The sequence below is a fragment of the Bos indicus genome, chromosome 19 (assembly GCF_029378745.1).
Source record: "Bos indicus isolate NIAB-ARS_2022 breed Sahiwal x Tharparkar chromosome 19, NIAB-ARS_B.indTharparkar_mat_pri_1.0, whole genome shotgun sequence".
NCBI classification, from domain to species: Eukaryota; Metazoa; Chordata; class Mammalia; order Artiodactyla; family Bovidae; genus Bos; species Bos indicus.
In genome coordinates this window covers 15,827,832-15,841,034 of record NC_091778.1, presented here as the reverse complement: position 1 = coordinate 15,841,034, position 13,203 = coordinate 15,827,832, and the positions used below count along the sequence as shown (strand labels likewise).

The window sequence follows — 13,203 nt, the reverse complement described above, 5'->3', positions numbered from 1 at the left end:
TTAGAAATCTGATAGAACGAAAGGCCTTTTCTAACCATATAACCTATGTTTATAAGGCCTCTTCTCTTTCACTTCCTAACCTCGAATTCTATCAGATCAAGTGAGAAACAGGACTATAATCAGGACGGACCGGGTAGGCTCAGCTTCCGCCCCCGTCCCGATCACGGCGTTGATACTTCCTCTCCTCCATTCCCTCTCAATAATGGTACCGTCCACGGAGGGGGGAACGAGAAGGGATTCTGAAGTCCTCCGAGTTCGGAGGGCGGTCCTAGCACAGAGTCACCCCTCGAGTCGCGGCGCTGTCGTACCGCCCACTGTCCTCTGATTGGCTGCCGAGGCCCCGCAGTCGAGCCCCGCGCGCCGCGCCGCCCTCAGTACAGCTCCGGCCGCCGTGCCGCCTGGCGCTCGTATACCTTGTTTTCTGCGGGCTGTGGGGGCTTCGCGCCGCGGCCGTTAGTCATGTCGGGTAGGTGACTTCTTCAGCGAGCAGCGGCAGCGGCGAGAAGGGGCCCGGCGGGGTTGGGCCATTTTCCCGCCCACCGGAGGGCCCCGAGGGAAGCCTCCGGCCCTGAGGGAGGCTGGGGTGGGGGGGCGGCCGCGGCCGCCGCCATGTTGGACTGAAGGGACGCACGCTCCCAACGCTCTCCGTCTGCAAGTCTCGGCGGGAGCGTCTCGAGCCCCCAGTCTCTTGACCCAGCCCTTGGAAGCTGAGGCGACGTGCCGCTCCCGGGGGCGGGTGTGTGAATCGGGGTGGGGGCGGAGGCCGCTACGCCATCGTAGGGGCGGGGGGAGCCCGTGATTAGAGCATCAGCCGGAGAGAATCGGTGCTTGTGGTTCTCCGCTTCGCCTCAGATCTTTCAGCGAGGCCTCAGGCCAGTCGTCTCGCCGTCTCGTCCCTCAGTTTCCCCATCCGTGAAGTGGAGCTGGGCCTTCCTGACTCACCCATTCATCAGGTGCGGGCCTTGATGCTCTGGGAGCCCTTTTTAAAAGGATGTTGCCTGACACGAAATCCTACATGTCGTCATTCATGTAGTAGCCTCCCGGATTCGAGTTGGGGGTGTTTGCATCTAATTCAGCTTCCAGTTCACCCTCCTCTGTCATCTTTTCAGACCCTCTAAAGTTGTCTCCTCACGAGCTTGAAAGTGAGCTTTGTCTGTTATTAATGGGCTCGTGTAGATGCTTGTTGCATTTACGTTGAAGCATACAAACGAAAGGAAACGCAGTCTTCCACCAAATGATAAATGATACACTTAAAATTATACAGGGACCCCCCGCCTCCGCGCCCCAGCCCCCCGACTCGTTGTGTGGAGGAGACAGGCCTTGGTCTCATCAGGACAGCCCATTTAGATCCTGCTAAAGCAGAATATATAGTCTGGGAGGTGGATCTGCTCTTTTTTTTTTTTTAATTCAGACTTTAAACTTTTTATTTTGTATTGGCGTATAGCCGATTAGCAATGTTGTGGTAGTTTCAGGTGAACAGCAAAGGGACTCAGCCATAGATACACATATATCTATTCTCCCTCCAACCCAGATCTGCCCTTGATTTAGCACTCTTAGGTGCCGCACAGGGTCCTCTGTCGTTGGGTACATCACAGGCTGCAAAGACAGAAAGACAGACTCAGCTTTCCACTTAACTAGAAACCGTCACAAGAGTTAGATACTACTATTGAGGTGGAAAAGCAGAACACGTACCCGAAAGCCATGTGATTGGGATGAAAATGACTGCTGGCAGAGTGTTTTACATTTTTTTTCCCAAGGGAGAACCTGTTGATAGTAAAAAAAAAAAAAAAAAAACCAATCCCTTTTCTCCAAGTAATCCAGTTTTGCAGAAGGGTGGAAATGTGTGACAAAAAGAAAGCAGCGGGCTAAAAGGAGACCATGTTAGCAAGAATGGTTGGACCTGGGAATGAAGAACATTCCTTAGATTAACATGGATGTTAAGTCAGATCTTTTGGGGAAAGGGGCATTTACCTGATGTAAGAGGGTATTAATTGCACAGAATTAACCTCTTTAATTCTTGCTCAAGTGAGAAGTAATTTCTTACCCCAAAGTAGATGTTGGGATACATTTAATTAGGTGCATAATTTGGAATGAAGTTCAGTAAAGTTCCACAGAAGTACATGTAAACACACTCTAAGGAGGGTGTGAAACCTCTCTATGATTTAAAAATGATTCTCCTACCTTCATGGAGAAATTTACCATTTCAGTGCATATAGTTCTCATTAGGAACTACTGACCTGTCTTATTTTTAATGTGATTATTGGTTTAAAACAGTGGCTTATTTTTGTAGGACTGGGTAGCTTTTATGGAAAATTAAATTTTAGAGGTATACTGTTTGCAAAATCCATGATTTTCAGTATGTCATAATAGTGTGTGAGCTGGTTAATGCATTATTACTGATCTTCAAAATCACCAAGACAGTACACATCCTTGTTGTTTTGTAATTTGAGTGTTTTTAATATTGAAATTGACTTTCATGTCAAAAAGAACTATTTAATAATTTGCTTGTTTCTACATTAAGTCAACTAAATTTAGAATTAAGTTCTACTTAGTGTTAGATAATATTTGTACATTTTGTAATTTGGGTATTAAAATAATACTTTTGACTTGGTATAAAATAGGAATGATGTTTTTCACTTATTCTTGAATGTTTAAGTTAATAAATTTAACAGCAGACTCCCTCCTAAACAACTAATAACATTCAGTTTATGTAAATCCGTTAAACATTCCAAACTGTACTTAAAAATTTATTAAATTGACTCAACCACTCTAGGTGCCTGACAAGACAGATTTACAAATCTAGTAAAATAAAGTGTGTACGTAATCAACAATTAAGTCAGAATTGTAAATATTGTGAGTCAGACTCTCAGATAAATATTAGTTGACAGCTTTGTAGTTACAAGTCAAATCTGATATCACTTATACATATAAAAGCTACAAAGTCAAGATACTTTTTGGCAGTATGGCAGACTAAGATAACTTGCAAATATTCTGTCTACAAATAACTAAAAATGCGGGAGCTTAACATAAAACAAAGGGCGGGCTTCTGCTGCCAGAAGTGAAGTAGAAGCCAGCATGGTAGGCATAGAGCTAACTTGCTGTTCCCTGAAGAGGCGGGTGTAGGTCACAGTATTCAGAGAGTTGGAGTTTATTGCTCAAGTAACTAAGCACAGGAGATGAAATATTCAGACCTTTAGAGCCTTGTAGTGGGAACTGAGACTCTTGCATAAAACCTGGATGTTTAAAAGACTGTATCTTCAGTGAAAGAATGAACTAGAAAAAAACCTTTGTATCAGCATAGGAGATAACAAACCTGGGCCTTGAGTCTTTTTCGAAGAATTTGTAACCTGGGACCTGGGCTTTATAGTTCAGTGTATATTTAGACTAGTTATGAGGTCCAGGAAATCTTAAGCCAAGAAATTTAATGTAAAAGTTGGTTCTAGACTGGCAATAATAACCTTGGGGTTCTTAGTAGAAACAAATGAAAACCTTTTCTGAGGAAATTTCAGAGCGTGGGTCACTAGGAATTTTATGGGAAAACCTTGCAGTTCACAGTAATACATTGCAGAATTCTGGGAAACAGCTCACCAAAATGAGAGTGACAAATGGCATTTGAACCCCAAATTAGATGGTTTGGGCAAGCGTATTATAGGTTTAAAATTATTAAAAACTTAAAAAGGAATCAGCCCTAAGACCAAGACTTTAAAAAAAATTTAACATAGATTTGAAAAGAACCAAGTGTAACTTGTAGAGGTGGAGAAAGTGGCTAAGTTGAATCGCAGATAGACCTAGCCAGAAGAAATAACTAGGGAGGTAGAAAATAGATGGGGTTTAATAATTACCCAGGATTCAGTTCAGAAGGTTAAAACGAAGAGTGAGAGATTAAGAAACATGGGAGGGACTGTCCCTGGTGGTCCCGTGGTTAAGACTTGGTGCTTCCAATGCAGAGGGTGTGGGTTTGATCCCTTGTTGGGTAAGATCCCACATGGTCTGGAGTGCAGTCAGAAAGTTTAAAAAAAAAAACATGGAAAGTAGATTGGGAAGCTCTGACATACATCTGAGTTTGAGAAGGAGAAAATGGTAATTGATAGTTGAGCATTTTCCAAAATTGATGGATCAAGAAGCAGTAGTCTCAAACATGAGACATAAAAGTCAGTTCATACCCAGGTACATAAATGTGAGACTACGGATTTATGAAATACCAGTAACAGACCTATCAGAAGAAATAGGGAAATGGTAAGATTGGTAGATTTCTTAAAAGTTTTAAGAAGCCGCTAAATAATGAAGTGATCTTTGAAGTTTAGAGGAAAAATAATGTATGACCTTGAATTTTTTATCCAAATAAAAGACAGTACCACTTTCAGGCCTTTACTGAAGGAACGCATAAAAGAAATCCAGAAGGGAGGGGTAGGATGCAAAAAATATAGAGGAAATAAATGCAGTAGATAAAAAGTATTGACTGTATGGAATCTTGAAGATTAAAATGATTACATTTATAGAGTTTTTACAGTGGAAGCAAATGATACGGGAAAAAATGTGGAAGCAAAATAATAGATGAAGGCTGTAATTGGCATTTTAACATTAAAATTCTTATATTCTAGTGGAGGTTGAAGATCATTTTGAACTTTGCCAAAAATGTATGTTAAAATTGAACATAATCTTTAATGAATGGTAACTTATTGCTGCTGTAACTTATTACAAGAACAGAATTTGAGCATCTAAAGCAGTAGAGGGGGAAAGAGAGGAAAATCCAGTAGAAGGAAGTTGAGGAGTTGGGGGAAAAAAGACCCTGGTAAGTAGAGAGTCCAGTATAGGCTAGTAGTAATAAATAAAAAGTAACAGTAGTGAAAATATGAAAACATCAATTGAGAGATTTTCCACATTGGGAAAAATTGATCTAGATTTATGCTTTCAAAAATGATACAAAAAGTGAAAATGTTAGTCACTCAGTGATGTGTGACTTGACCCTGTGGACTAGCCGGCCAGACTCCTCTGTCCAGGGGGTTATGCAGGCAAGAATACTGGAGTGGGTAAGCATTCCCTTCTCCAGGGGATCTTTCCAACCCAGGGATCGAACCATGAGCTTCTGCACTGTAGGCAGATTCTTTACCATCTGAGCCACCGGGGAAGATCACTAAAGCGTCAGAATAAGAACTGTTAAGAAATACAGAGATAGGAAAGACTAATCAGGCAAACATCAACCAAAAGGAAGATTGCTTAGTTACCAGTCAAAAGAAAGTTTGGACATTATTAGTGATAGTCTTCATGTAATGTTAAAAGGAAATTCACCAGGAGGGTGTAAATATGTACCTTTCTGTGCCTGACAGTATAGCCTCAAAATGTAGAAGCAAAAAAAAAGAGAAGAAGTTGACAAATACAGAGTCAGACAGGGAATTTTAAGTTTAAACATTCTTCTCTGAGTAATTAATAGATCAGGTAGATGAAACAGTAGGAATAGGAATGATAGAATTAACAAGCATCTTACAGAATTCTTTGAACATTTAGAAAATGCAGTTCTTTTCAAGCACATAGGGGGCATTTATGAACGTGAAAGTATTTACCAAGGGGAAAAGCAAAATCCTGACAAATACCCAGAATAGAGAAAATACCTTTTTCTGGCTGCAATGGAATATAATTAGAACCACAAAGAGTAACAAAACCCTGTACACTTAGAGGTAAAAGCACTTCTGAATAATTCATGGGCCCAGATATAAGGCTGAAGTGCCAAGTACTTAATAATGAGCAGTTGTTAGAAATGCCTTAGAATTTATTTTTTGTCATACAGTTTATAAATTGATTTTCTCTGAATGTAAATCATCTATACTTTCTCAGTCATGTATACTAAGGGATAGACTTGTTGGTCAATATGCTTATTTCTGTGTTCTAGAGTTTTAAAGTCAGCCAGCTAAAGAAGTCATAGTTAAACTTTCAGAGAGCAGAAGTGACTGGGTTACAAGCTCTAACACTTAATAGATTAGGGTTGTATACCATGTGTGCTGTGTACTTCTATAATTCTTGCCTGAGCCAAAGTATAATAAGATCTTGGGCTCTACTTTGTTGCTGGGAGAACCCACATCAGTGCCTTGGGATATAATTTAAAGCTTTATATCCCCAGTGTTTATATATTTGTTTCACTCGTACACTCCGTCCTTCCACTGTAATCCTTTTTAGTTTCTGAATTGGTTGAAACTAATTTCCTTTGCCATTTGATAGAAGCATCTAGTATTTTAGATACATCTAGTTTTTGAGATGCATCTAATCTTTTTATGATCCAGGTAGATTCTATATTCTTTTCATATATTTCTTATTTGATTGTTAGCTACACATCTAGTCATTTTATTATTACAGGCTTGTGCATGCTAAGTCACTTCAGTCATGTTCAACTCTTTACAGCCCTGTAGACTGCAGCCCACCAGGCTCCTCTGTCCATTGAATTCTCCAGGCAAGAATACTGGAGTGGGTTGCCATGCCTCCTCCAGGGGATCTTCCTGAGCTAGGGATCAAACCCATGTCTCTTAACATCTCTTGCATTGGCAGGCAGGTTCTTTACCACTAGCGCCACCTGAGTATTATGGGCAGTGATGCGCAATTTTTTTCCACCTCCGTTAGCCACCAGGGAAGCCCAGGTCTTCTCTTTTCTAGTAGCTAAGTCATGTCCAACTCCTGTGATGATGCTGTGGACTGTAGCCCGCCAGGCTTCTCTGTCCATTTGATTTCCCAGGGAAGAGTACTGGAGTGGGTTGCCATTGCATTCTCCAAGGGATCTTCCCCACCCAGCGGTCTAACCCGCAACTCTTGCATTGGCAGGTGGATTCTTGACCACTGTGCCACATGGGAAGCCCCAATTCTTCTCTTACTCATCACTAATAAAGTTAGGTCATTCATTTGAATCTGAGGAGAATCCCAATGGATATATACTAATTGGCCAAGTCCCTGAAAACTTTGATGAAGTTGGGGTTAAACAGCTGACTTAGCTTTTTACCAAGTCTTCAGAGATCTTATTGTTTCTACTGACAGCCAGAGCAGTTCAATCCAATCTAAGGGAATGGTGTATATTCTTAGAGTGTGTATTTTCTTTTCTTTTTAATCCTGATTAGTTTTAACAGATGTCTTTTTGTATATAAAGATAGTATAGTTTGAGCTTTTGAGTTTTTGTTAAAAGGATGGGTTTTTCACTGATTGTTTCTCATTTATTTACTTGGTTTTTGTGACATGAGGACATATTTGTAGAGTGGTTGTTTTCAGAGATATTACTGTAAATAGCCAGTACTGTTGACACAGATTTTTCCTTGCACTATATTTTTAACTTCTAGTTTTCCTTTCTGTAGTTACTTTTTATAATATTTTCTTATCACATTTCATCTGTAAGAGCTAAAGTCAGCCTTTGCAGGAAGCCTACTTTTAAATAAGATTAAACATTCTTTTTATGTGTTTTAGATTCTGGAAGTTACGGTCAGTCTGGGGGTGAACAGCAAAGGTAAAGTATATGCACGTTTCAATAATACCATGAATGAGTAGAACTGAGAAAAAAAGATATATTTAGTCAGGTGTCCCTCTTGAGATTTGGTATCTTGACGTCTTAAAGAGTTAAATATTAGCTTGTTGAGGGGAAAGAGTTGGCCTAGGTACATAAGTGCTATAAAATATTTTTCTTTTTTTAAAAGGCTGTTTGAATCAGTAAATATAGATGCCCCCTAGAGATTAAAACAAATCTCACAGGTATTGTAAAGATTGTTTTCTTTAAGAAAGTTTTCAGCAGAAATCATTATTAAAAGGATTTAAGCAGTTGAACTATAACAGCTTCTTAGAAAAAACATTTTTTGGATGTATACAATATGCTAACATGTTTCTGGAGTGGATTTTCTTGAAGTACTATGATAGAAGTGTTTAGTATTTTTAAAAGGCTCCTTGCCATGCTCACAATAAAAAGTCTGTTTTTATGTGAATACATTCACATGTAGTAGGATTCTCTTGCTTACTAGAAATACAGCCTTCAGCTCATACTATAAATGTTTTGCAGGTCAGTGTGAGATTTTCAGGAGAGCTTCTCAGATATCATCTGTCATCAAATTTTAAGCTTAATGAAAACAACACTGATTTGACTTTTTTATTCTTATAGGATAGACCCTTGTACTAGGCAACTGGCAAATGTTTATTCAATGAAATATATTTTATAAAGTTAAATTCTTTTAGTACTTGATAGCTCTAAACTAATAATTTATTTGGCAGATGTTTTTATTTTCCTTTGGCATATATTCAGAAAGTTTATTTCTGACTTGTTAAAGCTTATATACAATAACATTAAAGAAAGTTCAGATCTGAGGAAGCTACATGTTTTCATTCAGTCAAAAACTATGCCAGGCTGTGATGTACCACTGAGGGTACAGTACACTTTTACTCTGTGATAGTGGTCTGAAGATGTACATACCTCTATTACTGAGGCACTAAAACTGGACATTTAGTGCCACACTGTGCCTCTTCTAGGATCTTAGAGGCAAGTTAAGGTAAATGGTAGGAAGAAATTAATCTGTTAAAGCACAGTTAAATTGATTGAAGCTCTAACTTAGAGTCTGTTTTTTTTTTCGCTGTACATATTTATGGGTCTTGCTACCATTCCTTTCTATCCCCAGCCTCCCACCTACCCAAGCATAATTCTCTTGGGATTTTTTAGCTCTGGTGGTAAAGTTGTTTTGGTTTTTTTTTTGGCACAATAAGTGTATTTTTATTTATTTTTATCTTGGGCAGCGTTGGGTCTTAGGTGTGGTGAAGTTTTTTTTGTGGGAGATTGTCAAAGCAAAACTTCTGGTGATTGACATTCAAGAGGTCTCGGAACGACTTCATTTATGCTTTTGACAGTCTTTGGTTACCACCTTTCAATTTAGACTCTAAGAGGTAGGCAGATTGACCGTTTTTCAGGAAAAAAGCTTGTATTTGAGTTGAAAGTTGAAAACAAGGATAGAGTTCTTTAAGCTTTTAAATTCTAGCACGTATCTTTCAAGTAGTACGTCTTTCTTTTACAGTTATTCTTCCTATGGAAATCAAAGCAACCAAGGTTATGGACAAGCACCACAAGTAGGTTAAATATAAATTGAGTTCTTTATAAATAGTTTTAATCTTAAATATGCAATGAAACTTGTATTTATCTAAATTTCAGAGCTATCCTGGCTATGGACAAACTACTGAGCCTTCATATGGACAGAACTATAGCGGCTACTCCAGTTATGGACAAAGCCAATCAGGTTGGACTGATTTGTTAAATTTACTGTTTTAGAAGTTAAGAAATCAGAACCTTTCCTAAATGTGTATCCATTCAATCTTTAGGTTATTCACAGTCCTACAGTGGTTATGAGAATCAAAAGCAGAGCTCATACAGCCAGCAGTCTTACAATAACCAGGGACAGCAAAACGTGGAATCATCAGGAGGGTAAGGAAACAGTAGAGTGCTGAGGTTGTGTTGGGAAGTGAAAAGAACACTTTGGGTGTTAAACAGTTTTCACCAAAAAGTCCTTGCTTTAAACACTTTTTTCAGAAAAGTATTGATGAAGTATGAATTTCATAGTTTTGTGTTATAAAGAATGTGGAAATTGTCAGTTGATATTTTGTTCTTTTCATGTGTTACTTATAAAATTAGTTCAGCTCTAAATGAATGCACGTGATTTAAATGTTAATGGACCTTTGCTTTATCCTTTGCAAATGGACCTTTGCTTTATACCTGAGATGAAATAAAAAAGCTGCCTGTGTGTACTTACCAATGTTTACTTTTTATTTCGATTTTATTTTTTAACCATTTTAATGTCTTACCTTTTCAGGGACAAAAATATTAAAGAAAAAGTGCCAAAAACTATCCACATATTTCAGATACATTAAAAAATGTTTTAATTGTTAATATAGGTAGGTGAATATTAGCAATTTTACAGGTCTTTTTTTTTTTTTTTTTAATAATTTTTGGATTTGAGGGGCCTGTCCTTGTTATTAATTTTAATAATAGCAACTTTTTTTTTATTGTGCTTTACCATTTGTGAAATGCTTTTGCATTCCCTAATGTAATTGGGAATGCACTATGAGATAGTACCAGTAATTATCAAAAGTAAAGAGAAGTTGTTAAGATTATATAGCCTTCCAAGTTACACAGCTAAAAAGTGAGATAGAAATTGAGGTCACTAGTATTTTTTTATCTCTGCAGGAAAGAAATTATTCAAAAGAAATTATTATAAGTGAAATTCAGTTAAATAAAAGCATTGGGGAAGAAATTAGGAAAAGATTTATGAGATCACATATATCAGTCTTAATAGATAGGAGAGTGCTTTGAAAAGTAGAAATGGAATACAGGCGTAGGGAATACTATCCCAAAAGCATGTTACGTTAGCAGGTTCTTCAAGTCCTATTGGTTAGTTTTAAATTTAAGGAGAATCTTTTTATAAGGATACATTTTTGGAAATGAGACATCTAAGTGTGGACCAAAGAGAAATGTTAGATTTGGTTTAAATCATTCTCAAGGACATTCTAGGATTCTTGACCATTGTTGTCATGTGCTTTGGATAGGGAGTTGGGGAACATCCTGATCTTTATTAGATGTTTTGATCACTTGATGCAGAATAAGATGTGACTATTAAGATAGGCCATTTTTGTTCCCACTCCCCCCCCCCCTTTTTTTTTAAAGTAACTCAAAACATTAGAACTCAAATCCAATGAATACTCCCATCCTGAGAGCAGGTAATTAATAACCATATTGCTCAGAACCTGCTTAGAATCTTTTTTTTAATTGCCAGAGATAATAAAGCAGTCTTCTTTGATACTTAGACTTCTTTTCAGTTAAAAAGTGGCATCACAAAGCAAGTTCCTTCTACTCAGCAGACTAAAAATTTGAATGATTTAATTGCCAGTTTCTAATAGCAATATTTTATACTATTGGACATGCTTGCTGCTGCTGCTAAGTCGCTTCAGTCGTGTCTGACTCTGTGCGACACCATAGACGGCAGCCCACCAGGTGCTCCCGTCCCTGGGATTCTCCAGGCAAGAACACTGGAGTGGGTTGCCATTTCCTTCTCCAATGCATGAAGGTGAAAAGAGAAAGTGAAGTCGCTCCGTTGTGTCTGACTCTTAGCGACCCCATGGACTGCAGCCCACCAGGCTCCTCCATCCATGGGATTTTCCAGGCAATGGAGTGGGGTGCCATTGCCTTCTCCGATATGATTAGAAGAGTATACTATGCTTAGAAGAGTATATTATGCTTAGAAGAGTATACTAATGATAAGGTTCTAAAGATAAGAAAGTAGTCCCCAAAATATTAAATACGATTTTCTTACTTCTCTATAGTTTTCGAAAGTGTGTGATTTTTCTCATAATGCGACACCTCTTCAGTGATAGTAGAATTATTGTTTGAAAGTCATTCCATTGGTGATAAGATTCTCTAGATACAAAAACTAGATGATTCTCATCAGAAAAGAGTAGTAAATGTGGTTGAGGTCTTATAGCAATCACTCAGTTGGCTTAACTACAGTAAACAGTCCTGTAAAGTCACTTAAGTTGTTGATCTCTGTTTTAGCCAAGGTGGAAGAGCACCTTCATATGACCAGTCAGACTATGGTCAACAAGATTCATATGACCAGCAGTCAGGCTATGATCAACATCAAGGCTCTTATGATGAGCAGTCAAATTATGATCAGCAGCATGATTCCTATAATCAAAACCAGCAGTCCTACCATTCACAAAGGGAAAATTACAGCCACCACACACAAGGTAAGATATGCTGACCTCTTTTTTTTTTTGGTTGTATTTTCTTTTTTTTTAATATAAATTTATTTATTTTAATTGGAGGCTGATTACTTTATAATATTGTATTGGTTTTGCCATACATAACATGAATCCGCCACTCTTATTTTTTTTTTAACCTTCAGAGAATTGTTTGTATATTGAACTTTGTTTTGAAAGACCCAATACAAATTCTAGATTTCAACTGTAAAAATTTGGAGTGACCTTGAACATATGTTCTTTCTCATATCCATCAAAGTTAGTTTCTTAGATTGATATTTCTGAACTTCTTGGAGACTCCAAATGGTCACGTGGTGTTTTTTTTTTTTTTTGGTGGCTAATTAAAAAATTTTCTTTGTTGTCTCAATAAAGTGATCAGTTGACAGTGCTGCTACTGCCTTTTTTTTTTTTTTTTTTTTTAATTTGAAAATTTTGTATTTTTTGACTACACCATGAGGCATGTGGAATCTTAGGTTTCTAACCAGGGATTGAATCCTTTCCCCCCTCAGTGGAAACACGGAACCTTAACCAGTGTACCACAACAGGGAAGTTCACACTACCAGTTCTTTTTTGGTGGTGGTGCTGTATGTGATTTGAGAAAATTATGACCCTATATTAACCTTCTCTAACATCACACCACTTTATCTTTACTGTGGTATTTAAGAGTCTGACCAGCCATAAAAATGAATGCTTCAAGGGCAAAGGTCCTGCCTTACTCATTTTTATACCTGCTTAATAAATATTTGTTGACTAGTTGAATGAATGACTTAGCAACTGAGTAAAAGAGAAAGTTCATTCACTAAATACCTTATTCAGTGCATATATTCACTACTGTTTCTCAGTTTGAAAATCTGGTTATTCCTTATCTGTGTTTTATTTACATTCAGATATTTTTGACATGAAAAAAAGTAGCTTTTAAGATTAGGGTGTTCTTTTAATTAACTACAGTTCTGTACCTAATGTACTTAAACTATTTCGTGTTACCATCACATCAAAATGTGTTAACTATGTCACCGTTTTGCTGTCTAACTTTGGTAGAATGGGATTTGACACAGGTATAATTCTCATACATTTAATTCCAGATTGTGTTACAGTGACTTGCATTTGAGTTTTGTGCACAGGTACCATTTTCTGAAGGTCACAGGTGATTTAAAGAGCCATTTAGGATTGTGTTGTGGAAAGCCTTTGTCAGAAATTTTAAGTTACTCATGTATGTTTGTATTAATTTTCTTTTCTATAGATGACCGTCGTGATGTGAGTAGGTATGGAGAAGATAATAGAGGATATGGCGGGTCACAGGGAGGAGGTAGAGGGCGTGGGGGATATGACAAGGATGGAAGAGGTCCTATGACAGGATCAAGGTAAGTTTTTAGGTACAGATGCCTACTTTTTTTTTTTTTTTTTTTAGCTGGTTTGATTCCATCATCTGATTTCGTTAAGATGCCTAAAAAA

At 37.9% G+C, this 13,203-nt stretch overlaps 1 protein-coding gene across 1 annotated transcript in view; it reads left to right on the top strand.

Moving 5' to 3' along the window:
* Window positions 1-262: 262 nt before the first annotated feature.
* The window catches only part of TAF15 (TATA-box binding protein associated factor 15), a 30,074-nt gene continuing 17,133 nt past the window's right edge, over window positions 263-13,203 (top strand). Inside the window, exons 1-7 of the mRNA XM_019981751.2 lie at window positions 263-466; window positions 7,438-7,477; window positions 9,021-9,072; window positions 9,155-9,239; window positions 9,322-9,424; window positions 11,546-11,739; window positions 12,992-13,112. Coding sequence (XP_019837310.2) covers window positions 460-466; window positions 7,438-7,477; window positions 9,021-9,072; window positions 9,155-9,239; window positions 9,322-9,424; window positions 11,546-11,739; window positions 12,992-13,112 — 602 coding nt within the window. The 5' untranslated portion in view covers window positions 263-459. The remainder of the gene's footprint in view (window positions 467-7,437; window positions 7,478-9,020; window positions 9,073-9,154; window positions 9,240-9,321; window positions 9,425-11,545; window positions 11,740-12,991; window positions 13,113-13,203) is intronic.